Source organism: Dermacentor variabilis, chromosome 1, assembly GCF_050947875.1.
Source record: "Dermacentor variabilis isolate Ectoservices chromosome 1, ASM5094787v1, whole genome shotgun sequence".
NCBI lineage: Eukaryota > Metazoa > Arthropoda > Arachnida > Ixodida > Ixodidae > Dermacentor > Dermacentor variabilis.
In genome coordinates this window covers 235450982-235471227 of record NC_134568.1, presented here as the reverse complement: position 1 = coordinate 235471227, position 20246 = coordinate 235450982, and the positions used below count along the sequence as shown (strand labels likewise).

Below are 20246 nucleotides of genomic sequence, written 5' to 3'. Positions count from 1 at the left end.
CTACCGTAATCTTAACCTGCGTTTTCATTTGCTTCAGTTCTAGTTCGATTTCAAAACAAAATCCCATTAGTTGGTACTCATCGTACATTATATGCTTAGCATGTTGGCTTCGCCCGATTTGTCCAGAATAATATATATATCATCGCCTTATAACAGACACGTCGGTATCGGAGAAGCTCGCAGGTGGGTGTGCCGTTTTTACTGCCTAAGGTACGTATGAACGACGTAGATAATGACACCTAGTGATTCCTAAATAACTTAGAGTAAAGAAATGCTGTGTTGCTGCGAAATTTTAGTAATAAAGCAAAGATACGCCTGAAATGTTTTTCAGTGAAGTATTTCGTGCACATACTTGGGGACGTATTCTGAAACGTTCCACTTCGGCGATAGTTTGCCTAGGCAACAATTTCGCCTTCAGGCGCGCGCTGAGATGCTAAAATTGCATAACAAAATACAAATTGCATAGCAAAATACAGTGGTGACTACTAGCTGATGCTTTTTGCGGGAATTACCAATATATGTAGCAATCAAAATGCAAGAAAAAGTAGCAACAGAAGAAAAAAAATTAAACACCTGTGAGTTTATTCAACCATACACTTGTGCATATATATGTGCTCACAGGTAGTTCTAGCTTTCTTTTATTGTGTGCGTGTTTTGCTGCACTACCCAGATACCATTCCATGATGACCGACCAACAAGCCCATATTGACACCCTTGTCAATTTCATTTCTAGTACAACAGGCTTTTTTCAATATGTTCCTCGGGATTTTGGGCATACTGTTGCCCTCATTGCCACGGCTGCTAGCAGCACGTGTGTCCTAAGGTTCCGTATTCATAACAAGCAGCTTCCACAGGATATAAAATCGTTGTTTACTGGTTTCGCACCATTCGAATGTCGGTCACGGAAAAAGAATTTTGAAGATTGTATGTGCTAAACGACTTCAGCAGGCATGTCTCCACAGAGATTACCTCAGCGTGCAGATGTTTGATCAGTATGAGCCGTGCGTCGCAAGGAATCTTCTGTGGAGGCACCTGCACTTAGCTGATCAGGCCACCAAGTTCCTTTGGCAACCTCAAATAAGACTACTACGGGCTCACGTGGACAAGAATTGACAGAAAGCAACAAGTGATGTCTACGTTTCTGAAGGTTTCATCCTTCCCAACAGTGTGTGCAAAGTTCTTGGCCTCGGTCCAAAATTTGCCCAAGCTACCAGCTGGACTAAACCGGAACTTCCCTGTCCATCATAAGTAAAGTGTCCAGAAGAGCCCCGCAAGAAGATGGTGTGAGGATGAACTCGGAAGGTTTAGATGCCCTGTTACGATGTAAGCCCCAACCTTCTAAGTTACCTGTAAAATGTGTAGTGTTACCTGAAGAATAATTCATTGTGTGTTATACCAGCTGACAAAGAGGGTGGTTTTGCAGTTTTTTCCTTTAAATGTTTCTTGGAAAAAGCCAGTCAAGCAATTTCTGCAGTGTTGAATGAGCGCAAGCATGTATCACTTATGAAAGCAGAAGCGAAACCAAGTGAAATTTACAGAAAGTTTAATCTCGATAAACTAAGGAAAAGTTCAGAGATGTAATTTTTAGTAAGTGCACAAGGAGGATGTTCCTTTTCAGGTCATAATTTTCGAAAGGAGTACCTGGCAGAAGCAAGCTGCCCTGTACCTGGTTTCAAAGCTGAACGTTAGATTGATGACCAGTTTCTTGTAAAAGGTTCTGACAAATCCTTGATTTTGTTAGGTTTCACGGCAAAAAGGGCTTCAAGGCCTTCTCAGCTAAGGTCAGAGAATTATATTATTCTATCCTGCTCAATGACCTTATTCAATGTGTCGAGGATTGTATTGACAAATATGGTGCCGTAAGGCTTTCACAGGAAGCAGGTTGTTTCAGTAGAAGGGTATTTAGAATTATGGTGTTTTTACATGTCGTCAACATTTGCACAGTGGAACAATAGGCTGCATCTGCAGAAGAAAGGCATTTGCATAGGGTTGTGTCTGGCTCCCGTCTTTAGCAACCTATATTTAGCACAATTAGATAGGCACATATATGACCACCTCACGGGACTAACAGTTTTTCAGCGAGCTTTTAGATTTGTCAACAATTTTTTAGTGTATCTGGATTTCCCTAGTAATAGTTTTCTAGAAAAATGTCCTGATGTCTAAGATTTTTTGCGAGTGTTTGAGACCTCTTGAAGTGCAAGACGTTTCAGTTTCTTGACTTTCAGTTCATCTCTACTGATAGTAGGACTTGCTGGGCTTACAGTCCATGAGCTAAGAAACCCCTTCTCCAATTTCGTTCAGCCCATTTGAATTTGGTGAATAGGGGCATAACTAACTAATAGGGATGGCTTTCTGCCCACTGCTGCGCATGTGGATGTAGGCCGAAATTCAAAACATGTTTTATCGTTGCAAAACACAGAGACCGTGTTACACGTGAGATAATCAAAGCGGGAGAAATTCTACGTTTAAAGAATGGTTGAATCAGCACCCCTCTATTGCTCTCACTGACGAGGAGATCAGACACCTCGGGCTATCACCACGTTGAATTTTGTGTGGCTTTGTCGTGGCGTTCTAAGTATGGTTGGTGGGCTATTGTGTGACTATAAATAGCGATGCTTTCTGAAAAGAAAATAAACAGTTGGAAGTTCAGCACTCCGTTCTCTCTTCTATCCCTTCTGGTGGCTTTGCGCTGTTAACCTGAGTTTGAAGCATAATTTATCAACAAGCCCAATCTTAAACCCTTCGTAACTAACATGTGTTTCAAAAACATCCTGATGAAAACCAGTTTCCAGCAACAGGCTGCAAGTCTTAAGGAGGCTGGTTACCCTAACCATGTGTTGGTGTCAATGGCAGAAAGGCTGCTCAAACAGGAACGTTCGAGACGATGCCTCCGTGCAAATGCAAGAGCTAGCAGCCGTGACCAGGTGAAAACCGCTGTGATTCCGTATATACACCAGATATCACATAGCCTGAAAAAGATAGGAAGCCAAGGTAACGTGCGGGTGTTTTTTCAGCTCCAAATAAGCTAAGCACCTTGTGTAAAACCACTAACCCAATAAGGACAAAAAAGCCGGTTTGCGGTAGAATCGCAAAGATGAGTTCGTCGGATGCGCTGTAGGAGTGGTCTATCATATTCCACTGTCATGCGGTAGATGCTACATAGGCCAAACCGGAAGATGCATTAATGAGCACTTAAGAGAGCACAGAAATATAGTGTATCAGGTGATGATTTTCTTGCTTTGCATTGCAATACATGTCCATGTCGCCCTCTTCTAAATGACACCGCTGTTATATACAGGGATAAGCACAAGTGTGTAAAATTAATAGTAGAAACTGGGCAAATCCTCTCGGCCGCTGACCAATGTATCAGCGAACTATCACTATCATTGTCTGTGAGAAAGTTAGATTATTTGCGCATGCCATGAAAGTTGACTGCATTTGCAATGGATCATTTAGGTTTCTTGGTGTTTTCTTGTTGTACCGGTTTTAGACAGTGGTGGCTCTACTCATGAGCCATATATACAGTCGACTTCCATTAATTTGATCACCTCTCTGGGGTTTTACTTGCCAAAACCAGTTCTGATTATGAGGCATGCCCGTTAATTGATCCTGACGGGACCATTGAGACTGGTTGAATTGAACAAAAGGCATAAAAGAACATTGAAACATGCCATTGCTTCACTTTACAGTATTTGCCTTTAAAATTAACTTTGGCCGCGTTTCAATTTAGCGCTACACCTGCAACCATCAACAGCTACCAACTCGCCCAGTTTACTATTTTTCTTAATTTTAGCTTCACTGCAATACAGCCATGTTATGCATAGAACCATACCAAGCAGGGAAAGATGCCATTGTTGCAAGACAGCACGTGTTCCCTAGTTTACGTACATGCACATGTGCAGTATCCAGTCACAGTATGAGCACCAAGACGCCTAATAGGTGTATGGGCAGGCCTTCAGAGTTTGATATATTCACACTCTTTTGTTGGCTTTTAACATCTCCTCGGCTTATCGCAGTTTTTTCAACTTACTGCCTTCCTTTTTGCTAGCTTTCCCAAAACACATGATTGTTTTCCACTTCTCTGTGCACGGCACATTTACTTAAAGAACACATACTAGGCCTCATTAATGGTCTCATATACGAGACATGCATGGAAGGTGAAAAAAGGACTCAAATCACCACTGAAACGTAAGAAACAGCTCTGAATGGCTGCCAGTATGCTTATTAGGTGGCTAGGTGCTCCTACTGTGACAGGAGACTGCATGCCTGTATAATCAAGGAACACGTGCTATGTCCTGTGACAGTGGCCCTTTTCCATTCTTGGTATGCTTCACCACAGTAAGTTGCATATGCTTCAGCGCTTAACACAGCTGTATTTGGGCGAATCTGACCAGTGAGGTTCGAATTATCTGACGAAGGCCAATTTTGAGATTGAAATAACAGAAGTTTGGGCTAACAGAAACATATTTCATTAAATAAAAAATCAACAAAACTTTACTTAAAAGGGGTGACTGACTACTTCTATATCATTAATATATATTAAAAATGACAAGAGGCCAAGCATGCTGCTTTGAGGAACACTGGAAGTAACTAGCACTTCATGGCAAGGGCAATCGCTTATGCTGACAAATTGTTTGTGCTTAGTTAAGTATGCAGAGATTCAGCCAATTAAGTATGGCAGAAGATTTGTGATTTCGAGCTTCTCAATTAGTTTTGAGTGTCAAACAAGCTCAAATGCTTTTCTGTCTGCAATACAGGAATATAGCATCAATCTGGCCAGGTTTATCAAGAATGCTAGCAAATGCTTGCATGTATAAACCCGTGATCCAACTTCCAATAAATCGTTGAAAGTACCACTTGTGTGTGGTCTCTTCTCTCGTCTGTCTTGTGTATGGTTTCTGCGCTAAGCACTAAAAAAATGTTGTACCAACAATGTTAAAAGTCCACCCTTGCAATGTAAAGTTTCTTTTTTTTTTCAAAAATATTCCACACTTCTCTGAAATGTGAACATATTTGTTATTCAATATTCAATAGGTCAGTTTCGTCAAATATCCATATTTAATTCTATCCAGAAATATCAGAATATGAAAACCCCTACTACACATGGGCCTTGAGTGGAGCAGTATGGCCTTAAATGCGTGTAATCAATGCTACTTACAGGGGACACAAGAGGTGAGTCTGGGGTTTTATGTGCAAAAACCACGACATGATTATGAGACACACAATAGTGGGGGACTCCGGATTAATTTTGACCACCTGGAATTCTTCAATGTGCACTCAATGCATGGTAAACAGGTGTTCTTGCATTTCTTCCCCGTGGAAATGCAGCTGCTGCAGTCGGAATTTGATTCCGCGCCCTTGGGATTAGCAGCACACAATGCCAAAGGCATTATGGCGGGTTTTGAAACTCGAGAGGTGGAAAAGAAACCGCGGAAAGCTTTAGAAGAGATGATTTTTTAGATTGTTTGACACATGTAATGCCAGTCACAACCAGGCTTCTGGTCAACTGATAAGTTTGTAAATGAGAGTGACTGAAAGGTAATAGTATCTGCCGCACCAAGAGGACATCAGGAACATGTTCACATTGTCCAAATGATAATTTTTACAGCCTCAATTGAGAAAACAAATCTGTTGGCTGCCTAAAGGCGAGGCATCCCTACTGCGCGACTAGAAATTACTAAGCAAAGCAAAAAAGTACCTGCTCTATATGTCCACTCAGGAACTGCAGTTCCCTTTGAGAATGGTCACCACATGCACCTGACTTTCTCCCTAAAGATTCTAGTGTGTGTAATTATTGACAGAAAGGAAGATTTGATAACTTCTAATTGCGTGTTCTCCAATTGAATACAAGTCCAAATGGTCAACAACTATTTGATTTACATTTGACATTTTCAACATTCGCACAGCACAAGCCATACTCGAGAAGAACACCATCAGTGCAGATTGTGAAACACCTGACGAGTAGGGAAAAGAAAGCTTCATTTTCAGGGCTCTGAAATTATTTTGAGTTTTGTGCAAGTGCACCGTCAGTAGCGTACCTTCTGGTGATCATCAAGGGTTCAGCATTTAATATATCTGCTCTTACCAACACTAACAATACGAGACATTCCTCTAACAATTCTTTCCTTCCTCAAATAAACACTAATTGTCAATGTTTACTGCTCTTTTATGGTGATTAAACACTAAATTAAACCACCCCCTATTAAAGCCTGCCGCACAACATTAACATTCAAGAGAGATATGAAGAAATATTTACTATCGACACTACTGGCTACAGACTCATTACTACGAACATATATTATATACAAATTTATTTTACCACTTTCAGTGCTTCTGTACTTGCCTAATGTATCGCTTTTATTCTCTATATCCCATTGTCTTTATTTTTTCCTTCCTTATTTTTAGAAATTTTAAGTTTTTTGTCGCACAATATATATTTCACTTGTACTTTGCATATTGTAAGCATATTTTTGTTTCTAATTATCTCGTACATTAACCCTGTGTTCTTTGATATGTGTCATCCCTATGTTTCCATAACGTGCCAATTACTACATTTTTATTTATTCATACACATCATCTATTTCATTTGCTTGCATTTGTAAGCACCTTCCTTGTATTTGATTACTTGCTTCATTAACTTCGTGTATTCTGATGTGTATCACTGCTATGTTGCCATAATGTATTCATTACTATATTAACTACTAATAGGTCCCACTGACAGTTTTTGTAATTCTGGGACCTCCATCTGTACTAATGATGAATGATGAAATAAAATTTAGGTATTCTGCATAAATTGTGTAATTATTAGGTATTAAACATCACCATTGCTAGATGTCACAGCGGCACCACTTCCCAGGTTTTGAGCCACCTCTAGTAGAACGAACAAGTGATCTTTTTTCATGAAGTGGATTGGCTTCCCACATGACATCATTAAGAATACGCAAAGCAAGCCTCCTCATTAAGCTTATTTTTAGTAGGATATGAAGGCACAGTAATTGATGTACCTGTAAAAGTAAACACACTAATGTAAGACATGTAGATGTTTCTTGAGTCCAATGGTAGACTTGCCTGAGATAGCAGATTGTCTGCCACTGTTGTCTACACACATACTATTGACTAAGAAAGTTTACGGACCACGGGATCTCAGAAAACGCTAAATATCCGAGCAGCCTTTAAAAGTAGCCAGTAAAACCGTACATCACAATGTTCGCATATACTAGTAGAGGCTGGAAATGGGAATACCAGGCTTCGTTTTGAGGCTGCGGAGATATTCAGCTTTTTGTGAGATCCCTCCATTCGTTAACTTTTTGGGTCGATAGTACATTTGTATGTGTGTGGTAGGGAAGGTATGAATTAGAAAGTTTCCACAAAAAATCAGGGCTTTGCTATAGATGTGCCAGGCTGTAGATGTGCAGGCAAAAAGTGAAAAAGAATGCAATAATGTTTAACAATAGCACAGTGACAACAGCAACCAAAGCAAAGCAGCAGAGGGGTACATGTGGTGGCAGAAACTTGCACTGTATCTATTGCACTTATATTCTTGTACTGCAGGTGAGTGCAGAGAGTAAGTTACCGCGACTGCACACTGTACAAAACATAAGCGCTCTATGTAAACTTCGTTTTGAGGCCTTCATCACCACAATAACAAAAAAAAGCTGCATCTCTAAGTGACACAGGAACACACTAGGTTCAAGTAAACTGCAAGTAGCCAACACTACTGTCATTGTACGATGTTGTGTCCAATGAGGCAGGACATAGCCAAGGCCACATAGAATAAAAGTGACATTGGAGAGGAAAGGCTTTAGAGGAGGGTAATTTTTAACCACTTGCAGCTCTTTATATAGCATGGTGACATGAAGCTTTTTTGAGTAACCATTCGAGGAGAGATACTGTGTACGTGTAGGTAACACACAACTAAAATAGTTTCAGGGACCCTTTGGGTGATGAGGTTAACATTTAGTCTTTTTTTCTTTATGCACCCACAAGGTTCTGTTACACATGTACAGTTTTTCCGTGAACATTTTTTTTCCTTATCAATTTGTGTTGTACCTGTTTTTTCACCAATAAACTTCCAGTTGTGAATAGGTGCTCGTGTGTGTTCCTTACTTTCCTTGTACGATTTTGTTCTGTTTTCTTTAACTTCAGTCTTTCCTCAGCGGCAATGCTGATGTCATTGTTATTGATTTCTAGTGCTTTAAGCTAATATGGCCAGTCCTACACAATAGAGAAAAAGTGAAATAAAGAAATGCGCAAGATATGCATGCTGGGATGTGAAGTGATTGCTTACGATGGGGCAGGGTGGACACCTTAGGGAATGATGGCTGGAACAATGTTATAATTATTTTCTTTTTCACACTTTCTCATTGGTCTCAGCAGCATTCTGCTTACATTATCATCAGCAGGTCTACCAGTAAATGATAAACAAATTCTGACATACCAGCTAATAACTGCCTTGCTCAAGATGGACAACTGAGCTATTTCATGATAGGAGTGTTTGAAAACTTGCATCAATACTGACTGAACGAAATGCTATTTTGCTTCAGCTACCTAGAAAGAACTAGCATTATTGGGGTTGATCTCTTGATATGTCTTATGATAAATGAATGGAGGTGCATTTGCCCATTTAGAATGAGAATAGTGGAAATTAATGGGACATTGAAAAGACACTTCAATATTCCGACGGTTGTTACAATTATGAAGGGGATGACAGTTCCCGTAGCATTACTGTTCTGCTTACCATTTAAAAGTTACCAGCTTACTGCTGTGGTTTGGACATTAAACTCTACATTCGACCTCACATTGGGTGTTGTTGTTGCACCTGCCTTGAACCCCACCCTTTCCATGCATATGAGGTGTGTTGAAAAAGAAACCGAACTTTTGCTATAACAGCTTTGCTGCTTATGGTACATCTTCAGTGCTGTCCCCTTCAAAGTAGTCCCCTCTACTGGCAATGCACTCTTCCCATCTTTTCTTCCATTTTTTGGAAAGCCTCCTGGAATGCAATTTCTGGAATGGCATGCAGGTCTCTTTTCGCATTGTCCTGGATCTCCTCTAGGATTTGGAAAGGGTCTAGGTCCGGAGAATATGGTGCGTGGGGCACAAAAGGAGTGTGGTGTTTCGCTAAGTAGCTGCAGACAAGGAGCCACATGTGAGCCAGGGCATTGTCATGATGCAACATTCAAGCCTGATTTTCCCACAATTCAGGCCTCCTACTGCACACACAATCTCTCAAACATGTTAGGGTTCCCTGGCAAACTTCTTTGTTTACCATCTAACCATGTGGTACAAATTCCTGATGGGCAATGCCTTTGCAGTCAAAAAACACAACCAACATCACTTTCATTTTTGACCGACTCATGCATGCTTTTTTTGGACGAACAGAACCTTTGGCCACCCACTGCGACGACTGCACTTTCGTTTCAACATTGTAGGCATAAACCCATGTCTCATCGCCTGTTATGATGTTCTTAAGGAAGTTTTCATCGTCATTGGCAGCGGCAAGCATTTCCTGGCTTATTTCAACACGGGTCTGCTTCTGTGCACCAGACAACAAACGTGGCACAAATTTTGCACTGACACGACGCATCCCAAGTTTGTCACTCAAAATTTCATGACATGATCCTACGCTGATACCCACGTCATCAACGGCTTTTCAAACAGTCAAACAACGATTTCCACGAATCATAATTCGAACTCTCTCGATGTGGTCATCATCTGTGGATGTGGAAGGTTGTCCAGGCTTGGGATCGTTACCGACCAACATTCTTCCCTCTTCAAAACGCTTGAACCAATCATAGCACTGCGTGCGACTCATATAGTCCTCCCCGTATGCTTGGCTAAGCAACTGAAATGTCTCTGTGAAAGTTTTCCCAAGTTTATAGCAGAACTTCACACACACACACTGTTCTTCCAATTCCTTCATTGTCACTTTGGCACCAATCCGAAGAGCAGCTTGTTCATGTGCTCACTTCAGCGGCTGTAGCTCACCAAATAACAGCCAGAGCGAAACGCAGCGAATGGCAGTTTGTTGTCTAAACCTGCTGCTACATGCGCTCAGTAGCCGCAGCGCGCTCCCTCTGCTGATTGGCACGCTATTTCAAAAGTTCGGTTTCTTTTTGAACCCACCTTGTATATATTACTGTACACACACACACACACACACACACACACAAAAACCTTGAGTCGTAAGTGAGCACTGTGTCTGTCCCCTTTCCTTTTCCAATCAGTTGACACTGTTTTTGTTCTAAATACCTTCTAGGTAGTAGGCCATCAAGAAACTGTCTTGAAAGTGCCCTATATTATCTGTGTTGTAGAGTCCAGTTTGTCAGTCCACCTAAATTTAGCATTGTTTATAAATTCTGCTTAAGTGCTTCAAGATTTTATGTATTCTGTACACTTCTGCAGGTCAACACGACCACATATTTCATGTAAGTAAAAGTTACTATGCAGAAAATGCTTGTTTTATTTGAAGACTAAGCAGTTTAAGTGATAATGCATGTCCTGACTAGGTAAAGTTAATGGAAAGTGACCAAACATATTTTTCATGAAAGAAAGGCTATGTATATGTACTACAGGTAATACAAACCTCTATTTGCATGCCGCTGCTATAGCTCCCATGACCAGTGTGACTTGCTTTCTGTAAGCAGTACAGGCTGTACAGAGCTGTCAAGTCAGCTAGTCTTTAGCCTATCTAGCTTGCTTTCCTGGTGCTTTCATGTATACAAACCAGAAGGCCGCCTTCTACAGTATTATGCTGAAGATTATAAACGGTTGCCTGACACTTTGCCTTGCAATGTTCACAGGCATTCGGCTTACCAGGAGGCATCATTTGTGTTGGCAACAGTAGGTGAGAGGTAAATAAAAAGTAAAGTACACATTAATTTAAAAGCCTTCATCTTCACTACATTGTGCAACATGATGCCTTTCCAAAGGAATGTAGCCAGTGCCATCTGCAAGCACATTGCTCACCAGCTGCAGTGGCTTCATATCGACACAGGTGACACGCAAAGACATCATTGTGCTTGAAGTGAGGTGCATGTAAAGCACCACAATCCAATAAAACTGCTCATCTTTTATACATGTACTGCGTTTTTGCTCCCACTTTGAGGATGACATGATGAGCCTGAATGCCATGAGCCATCCCATACAAAAACTGTCCCAACTTTCATTCAAATGACTCAACCTAACTGTGATAGGCTAGCAATTTTCTTGTTTGGATATGCTGTTCAGTTTGTGCATGTTATAGTGCAGGCATACCACCAATTGAGTTAAGCATTGTGAAAATCAAGTACACTACATTGCCTGCTTAAGCACATGAACATTAAGCAACAAAATCTTTTTCTGCTCATGCAGTGACCTACAGCTGCAAAGGAAGACACAAAGACAGTGCAGACGTGTAGGTAATATCAAGTTTTGATGCAGACATAGTAAGCTGTGGTGAAGAATGAAGTGTAATCTGTGTTTCCACTTCTGCATGAATTTTGTGGAATAAACCATTGCAAAATGAATGTGTGGCATCAGCAACAGATAGCCAGGCACTATCACAAAAAGAAGCAAAATAATGCTGGGGAGTGGTTGTCAAAAGTTGCAGGTTCTGGAGGAGAGAGACAAAAGGACAAGACTGCATCGATCAATTGGACATGACTGAAGGCATGCACGGTATGTTGAGCAAGAAGCGGATAGAAGGAGTATTAAGGAAACGCATGAAGGAGAAGTCTGACAGTGTGTGAAGGCAAGAGCATCACATAAAAAGAAAAATTTGAAGAAAGTAGCAAATGAATAAGGAGATCGGATGCCAAGGAGCAAGCATTTTCTGCTAGAAATGTTATTGCTCTCCTGTTCGCCACATAAGCATTGCGGATTAAACGAAGTCTCACTGTTTCGTGCAATGCGTTTGTCACTGGCTGACCACAAATGAATCGCTGTGTAATGAGCATTAAAAATTTCTTTTCAGCTCCTACTTTGCGATTGATGAGCCGGCTGTGTTTATATAGGTGCGGATCCACCTCCAGAGGGTCATCACTGAATTGCATTTTTTTTACAGGAGCGTGGACGCCTGCATAAATAGTGTTTTTTGACTGACTGCACATGTTACCAGGCTTTTTATCAATCTTTTAAATCACCCACACAGGCGTACGTTATGCTCTTCATTTAGTACAGAGGGTTAAACATCGAAAAAATGATGCAGCTCAAATAGGTTGAACGTGTATGCGTTTTCTATCCGCAGTGACGGACAACATGGCTCGAGCGTTGCATAATACCGTTTGCCTAAAGCCAGCTTCGAAGCCAGCAATGAAGCATGCGCATTGTATTGCGGCAAAGTATACCAAGAGTGAAAGCGGCCACTATGATATACGTGCCCACTTGCCGTCACGTCTCCTGCCGCAGTACAAGCACGGAGACGCCGAACAAGTGTACTGGCAGGCATTCAGAGTATTTCGCATGCGGTTGTAGCGATCTGAGCCCTTGTTCCGTCCACACAGAGCGCCCCGTATATGAGCTAGACATCGTAACAGCCGGGATTATTCAACGATCTACGGCTCAGATTGCATGGCGACGCAAGTACACACATACACATACAGAGTACAAAATTTTTATTCCCACGAATCTCCAAGTGTGTTGTATGCTCAGTTACATTAAGAACTAATGCATCGGCACGGCAGTTAATTCATAAACTGTTTCCGTTCCCGCAATTCCCCTGCAGTGTGTGGTATGCTGACCTTGATCAACGACGCTAATGAACAATGCATCGGCACGACGTAATGCTTTGCCACTAAAGTCATCCGAGAAGACACCTCACTTCCAAACGTATCCCCTTGCGACTACAAAATTTAATATGCTACCGTCGCAACAAAATAGCAACAAACTCGCCTCGGACGCGGCTTTTTCACCTTGCCGGTCACGCATCCTGTCGATTCTCTGCAGCAAGCTCGGCTAGGGACAAACGGAGCGAACGGTTTTCTTCCCCGTAGTACCTAAATCACAGAGCCTAAATGACGAGAAATTTTGAGCACCTAAAGTCCCCACATTTCTCTCTCGCAACCACTGCTCCTCGCGCGTGCGCAGAAAGAGCGGTGAAATCCAATTTCGATGTGCTCGTGAATGACGGTATATTGTGACTTCAGATTGGCATCGTTCTCGTAGAGGCAGGACACCTTGAAGACGCGCTTGGCAAGTACCGTTCCGTCTGTCACAATAATTTATTTTCTACTAAAACAGCACGTAAAAAGCTGTTTTAGCTTTATTATTACGCGAAAACATGTTTGTTTAACTATGAGAACTTGTTATTGTGTGTACGACTACATGTTACGTAAAAAGTATCAGCGGGCCGCTAAAGTTGGAGGACAGGCGACAAGGTTTGCGCTCGCTTGAAACAGTTGGTCGTCTGTTCTTGCTTTTCTTCACTTGGTCATGCATTGTGGGTGAGTAAAGATGTAATATGGGTGAATAGAAACATTTTATGAAGATTTTACTTTGAGAACGCCTTATTTGCATAGCCATATCCACGTTTTAGACGAAGCCTCTTACAACACCAGCCAACACGGCACGGTGCCCCCTTAAGAAACTCCCATAGACGGTGGCGCCAGATTACCCTCTAGGTGTTATAGTGAGAAACTCTATGTTGTGAGGTCCTAGGGTCTCGCAGGGGTATCAACCACCGCGGATTCCAGTATGCACGTGGCGTCACATCCGCTGCTCTCGTCTGCTTCCGCCATCTTGGGGTACCTTATCAACAGGCGCGCGCATCCCCAAGATGGCGCTGCCGTAAACCAGAAGTCGCGGAGTATCATTGAATGACGTACGTGCATACTATGTGGAGTGGGAACATTATACATTACTATACATTACACATTAAAAACACACATATACAAAAAAGAATGATCAAAAATAACCGCTTTACATGTTATTTATTTTATTTTTTATTTCAGAATACTGCCGGCTTCCATTTGGAAGCCCAGGCAGGAGTGGTACTTGTAGGAAACTCTATGGTACAAACATCACGTGATTTCAAACTTTTTCCTCAAGGGGATAAAAAAAATATAAAAAAGTAAAAAAAACAGCCTAATAGGCAAAGTAAACACATGCAAATACACAAGGCCGTGTCTGCTGTGCCCGGGGCACAGCAGACGAAAGGTGCCCGAAATGTCTACGTTCACCCATGACGTCACGTCCGCTATAACCCATGATGTCACATCCGCTCATTTCCATGGCGTCTGTCTCGCGGAGCCGGCTGCGCTGCGAAGCGGTTCGTATTCCGTGCCCACTTAGAGCGTGAGTAATTCATCTTTCCACGATATATGCGTGTAATAAAGGATTGGGGCTGTGAGCTGTTTGATGCGCTACCATTAGGTACCTTGTGCGCATATTTGGCCTCATGGCCGCGTCAAATTGCAGCCGGCATGTGGAATGGGCCGTGGCATCTTAAATGGAGCTGCTCATGTGAGTGGTATTGCCTCCGTCAGGATCGTCAGTGCGTGCACAGAACCATTCAGTAGTCTGATTCAGGGGAGGGTGCGCGTAAGAACGAGGACGTAAGAAAACACTGGCATGACGAGCTGTTCCTTCAGATCGCGTTACATCGCGCTTTTTTTTTCTAAGACCATCTCGCTCGAGCGAGGGGATCTTAGAACAGCATTACTACTGCTTTTTTACAGCTTTGCTGCGGCTCATTTAATCATCACCTGCATTCCTTTAATAATACAAATGGCATCGCTGCGCGGAAGAGCGTCTCTTGAAGTTTCCAAACAAGAGCCAATGCTGCCGTGCCTGCTGCATACACGCTTATACCTTTCCTAACGCAGCTAAGACGCTGCACTAGCTCTGCTACTGCGTGATACAGGGTCACTGTGATAATAAAATTAAAAAGAACAAACGAAATTAATGCAGAAAATGTCAAACGTTGCCAAGCGTGATAAACGGACCTGCCACGCTAGATGAGTTGAAGAAATCGGCGTCCTGAAGTCAGCTTGGCCGCAGTAGAATAGTGTTACGCGGTGAAGCATGTCAGAACTGAAGAGTGACCGCTTTCACCGACATATATGTGTTCCTTAATGATGTACTTGTGGAGCTGCCGTCTCCTATTACATTACGCGCGCCGAGGCGCCTAAGTGTACAGGCCGGCCTTCAGCGCTATTTCGGACGTAGCTGTGATGCTTTGAACCGTTGGTTTGTCGACCTCGTAAGCCAGTTAACGTTTACACGGCCATTTTTTTCTGAACTGTTGATTTCTTCCATAATAGCTACGTAATTTCGTAGTTTCCTGTTCAACTGCTTTGGTCATATGCGAGTCAAGGTGTTCTCTTTAGCCGAGCGCAGTTTTCGAAAGCGAAACGACGCTTTTGCATCAGCATATAGTGCCGTCGCCCATTTACAACACAGTCAATCAATGTCATTTTGTATGTCACTGGGAAACCGCCGAACGCAGGGAACTCCCTCGCATGCGGGGAACTGCATAACTAGCCACTGGATTAGCGTGCCTCTTGGGAAGCTGCTTTGCATCAAAGGCCAGGTACCCTTGCTATGATTCACCGCAAAACATGTGTGTCTAACTGCTTAACATATTTGTATTGCGTTGAAGCTAACCTTACGGAACCGAATTTCGCAACGCTTTTTAGACACCTGCATCTCTACCAGCCACTACCAAACGCTTGTCGGTACATTTCTTGGCAAAAGTCCAGCTAAATCTCCCCTGTTGGGAGTGGGGGGGGGGGGGGGGGGCTCACGTATATGAAAACTGCCAAGGAAAGCAGTTGCCCTGATGAAGGCACGCTCCCCTGTCGAACCAGCCTGTTCGACCACCGTTATCACCGCAACATATTTGTGTGTTGCGGTGAAGCATGCCAATATTGGAAAAGATTTACGTGAATCTGGAATGTATGGTTACTGTCAGCGACGAACCTAATGTTCTACTCTCAACAAAGCAGATTTTCGCGGCAGGATGCACGATGTCTTGAGAACTTTTGTTGGCTAAAGCCATACATGCCAGGTTAGCTCTTGTCACAATAATACGCTTTATCGCAATACACAAGAGGCCTCGCTGCAGGACACGCCCGCCGTAGTTAGCCAAAACTTTACGTGACCGTTCACTGCAAAACACCTCCTGTATTGCGGTGAATCGTAATAAAGCACATTTGTCAGTTTAGAATTTAAAGACCCTTGCCCTTCGCTTTTGTAATATTATGACTCAGTTTAATGAGAACATGTATTCACTGCTAAAAACATCCACATTCAAATAGAGATATGAACACTGATGGCAGCCTGTGTGATGTTTTATCCCTTTACTTTTTTGTGTACCTGTCACGCTGCCATTATTAAATTTTCCTGTACTTTGTAAGATGCTGACGTACATAACATTACATCACAAGGAGCTACTGTGTAATTAGTGTTCAAGGACCAGTGTGATGGCTTTTCTCAAGAAAGGTTTGGGTTATGTTGTTGTGAAGGTTTTTTTTTAGAGAGGTAGCTTTCTGAGAAGAAATCAGATGTCAGGAAATAGACCTCAATGGCGCAGTAATCTTGGCTGCCTTTTGCTCAAACGTGCCCTAGACATAATTGAGTGATTTACACTTGCAACTGGACAGCAGCCTTAGCTTGGGAGACTAGTGATAAGGTATATTTTATCAAACTAGGTGACACATAGCATTAGCAGTCCGAATAGAGACCTGTTTAAATGTTTGTCACCTTTAACACCTAGATTTTCGACCATGAATTCAGAAAAATCTGTAGCACATTTAGAACCTAGATTTTAAATGCTGTATAAGTTGGCTTCTTGTTCACTGCAGCTGTGCTCGGCTTCTGTCCAAACGGGAGAGCACTTCTGCACAGCTTATTAGGGAACATTCTTATTTACATACCTTCTTTTTATTTATCTCGCCTACAATCACAATGAAATGTTTATAGCACATGAATGTGCTGTGCATGAATCTTAACTTACAATGCCATGTTCAACAGCACAGTGCATGTAGCTTGTGTTGGTTCATTCAAGCTAAGCATTGCTACAGCCTTTAACTGTAGGTATCATGGTGTGAGAGCAGAGAAATGGATATGCAAAGACAGTTGGGCACATTGAGACAACATCTTTGTTGTGTGTGAAAAGGTGACAGATAAACAATGTGGGGAGAACGCATGCACTTTCATATTTTCTCGTGCTCAAAAAAAGCCGGAGGATTAAGGTTTCTTCACAGTGCCATAGAAACTATATGTTTGCTCTCAAAGGTAATTCTGATTCTTTGGATATGTTCCTGTGCTGTGTTTATTTTCTTGAGTGTGCTTTAGTTTTTGCACGTTAATGTTTCAAATTCATTTTTATTTTCACAGACTGAACATCCCACATCTTGGTTTGACTTCCTGGTACAGGATACTTGCACTTAGCATGGAGTTATGAAGCAGAGCAGTGTACTTTTATTAAATGTGCAGATTTTAGCAGTATAACAGCCGTTCATTAAAAAAACATGTGTGCTGAAAATAAAGTGTACTTACCCACATTCCTCGTTGTCTATTTATTTATTTATTAATACTGTCAACCCTCATAGAGGGTCATAACAGAGAGGACAATACAATTACATAAATCAAATATGGACAATGTCAATGTACGTAAAGTTGCTTAACACTTGTCAGTTCACAGTGAATAAGATGTTCACTTGAATGCTGTTCAGCACACTTCTGACATTTATCAAAATATGTACAATGAATATCAAGTCGCACATATCACTTGGCACTTCAAAACTAAATCGAAAACTCCCATAAATATGCCTCAGCAGCATTTTCAAAGTCGGTGACATCTTTAGGCTAACAATAGCGTTTGGCAATTGGTTCCACATTTCTATCGCATCCAGGAAAAATGAGTATCGATATGTGTCACTGTTGGTATGGTCCGGCTTTATGACATAGTCGTGGTTTGTTCGCGGGTATCTTTTGCCTGGAGCATGTAGATATTTGAGCTTATCAATCTAAAGTTGATCCTGCATTATTTGATAAAGCACCTTCAGCCTATATTTTTTCCTACGTACCTCAAGAAGATAGAAGTTGCAACGCTGTAACATAAGCGTGACCGATTCCTTCCTTCGGTATGTCGAACAAGTAAAACGTGCCGCCAGACTCTGTATCCTTTCCAACTTCCTCTTAAGCGTCACTTGATGGGGACTCCAAACAACGGCTGAATATTCTAGTATCATCCTAATGAAGGCGGTGTATGCAATAAGTTTTACATTACGTGATGCATGTTCCAGTTTTTTTTCTCAGAAAATATAACTTTTGATAGGCAGTCGTGCAGACGTTATCTATATGTTGGTTCCATGTCAATTTTGCTCGTATTCCTGTATTCTCATCAGCAAAACCACTTATATGGGGAACTGATCATGATAAGTGCTCATGAGCATTCTAAAGAACAGCCTTGAACCCTACTCATGCACTGGTAAAATGTATAGATGCAGTGAAATTGAAACAGAAGGCAAAATAGCAAACATGATGCAGTATTTATCAGACAATTATGTCAGCAATTTTTGCATAAAACAATTTACTTAGAGCATACTAGCACTACAAAGTACCCATCTTTCTTGTTAGGCATACATTACCACAAGCTCTTTAAATGTGGTCACAAGAGAGATGCTGGCTTTAATGAGGGACTATAGAGGTTAAAGGCAGCCATGAAAATGTATTAAGAAATAATGCAATGCATAGCATTTACTCAGTTCAGAGAGCTTCCAAAGTTGCCATAAGGCCTTGATAGCTGTGGATAAGGGAACAGTTGTAGTCCAATTGGAGTATGAGAAATGAACATTAAGATCGAAACAAGTAACAACTCGTAATGCAATTAAAAAATCTTGCTATACCTTTAAAAAGACGGTGAAATGAAATTAGTGTGACAATTTCCTTTTCATTTAGGTTCAACATACTTATTTTAGTAACACAAAAAAGCAGAGGCGTGAAGCACATAAGAAAGATGCTAGTCTGTGTTTATATTCTGCCTTCTCTAAATTCAAAGTTCAGTAAAGTTAACTTAGAAAGTTACAGTGAAGCCATTGCGTCTGCCTGTATGGTGCATAACAGCAGCAATCACCAGCCTAACTGCTTGGGTTTACAGTGCCTTATTTGTATTGTATACCTTTTAAGTGCTGACATTGGAAGATTGATTAAGGTGGCCAACATGCTGAACCAGTAGTTTACTGAGTAAAATACATGGAGAAGGGTGGAAAGATAGGACAGAGCACAGGGGATGTATTCCGTGTCCACCTAGTGGAAATGTCCATTTCATCCGCTCCTGAAGTTCTGATTGGCTGGGCTGGGGTATACATGAGAAGGAGACATGCTCCCCAACTAATTCAGCAGAAGAGGATATGGAAATGTCCACAAGATGAATACTTACAAAGCTATTTAATAAGGTACTTCTGTAACCAGCATGCCTGCTATGCCATCCTTGCTTTCAATGTCTGTCTTAGTAAAAGTGTGAAAGAACCAGGTTTGTGCATGAAAAGTCTTCCTAAGGGTGTGTGCCTTGAAGCCCGTAGTGGTAATCACAGGAAACGGGGGTGGATCCAGAGTAGCACCAAAGGGCAAGCCTTCATCGAAACAAATATGGAGGGAAGTGACTGCATGCTCAAACTTGTCAGCTCACGAGTTTGCCAAGACCAAGTGATGTCAGAAGCTGATGAAGCCTACATGGTTAATGTATAACCGCTTAGGCCAAAATTATTTAGATACTTTTTATGAGGACTACGTATTTACTGGAAATCTCAAAATAATTATGTTAGTGCAGAATACCTTCCCACTAGGTGTGACGTCCTTGAAAGAATGAAAATGTTTGAGTTGTACTTGTGTGGTGCATGAAGTTACTTAAAAAAAAAAGAACTCAGCAATGGAAACAAAATGCAAAGAGTAGTATTCGAAATAAATTGCCACCTCTTTAAGGCTAGATGAATTGAAATAATAATAATAATAATAATAAGCAAATGAAGATCGGGCATACAAGATAGATGCTTCGGCTCCCACTTGAAAGCCTTGTTCGCAAAGATTGTGAACAAAGCTCCAGTTGAACCAGTTCTTATTTTTCATTTTTATGGTTAGCATCTAATTTTAAACTACTTACCGTGCCTCTTTTGACCAAACCAGACAGGCTGCCGTCAAACTCTTCACTACTTCAATGCAAATAATTGGAGGTTGGCAAATACATTTTTCTAATAGGAATAGTAGGTAACGAACAGTCAAACACTGATGCATACAGTTACAGCAGGCATATTTATCTTGGAATT

General features: G+C 41.6%; 1 protein-coding gene and 1 long non-coding RNA gene across 5 annotated transcripts in view; both read left to right on the top strand.

Annotated features, from left to right (window-relative positions):
* The window catches only part of LOC142559808 (uncharacterized), a 32240-nt gene extending 20293 nt beyond the window's left edge, over positions 1-11947 (top strand). For 3 of the 4 annotated variants that reach the window (XM_075671489.1, XM_075671505.1, XM_075671482.1), the window contains one exon: positions 1167-8084. In XM_075671489.1, coding sequence (XP_075527604.1) covers positions 1167-1252 — 86 coding nt within the window. In that variant the 3' untranslated portion in view covers positions 1253-8084. Of the gene's footprint in view, positions 1-1166; positions 8085-11352 lie in introns of those variants that run through there. The other variant, XM_075671475.1, reaches the window with a different exon arrangement.
* Positions 11948-14103: 2156 nt separating this feature from the next.
* LOC142559775 (uncharacterized) lies at positions 14104-17483 on the top strand. The gene is made up of 2 exons (XR_012823246.1): positions 14104-14271; positions 17317-17483. It is a non-coding gene; the product is annotated as an uncharacterized LOC142559775 (long non-coding RNA).
* The last annotated feature ends 2763 nt before the right edge of the window (positions 17484-20246 follow it).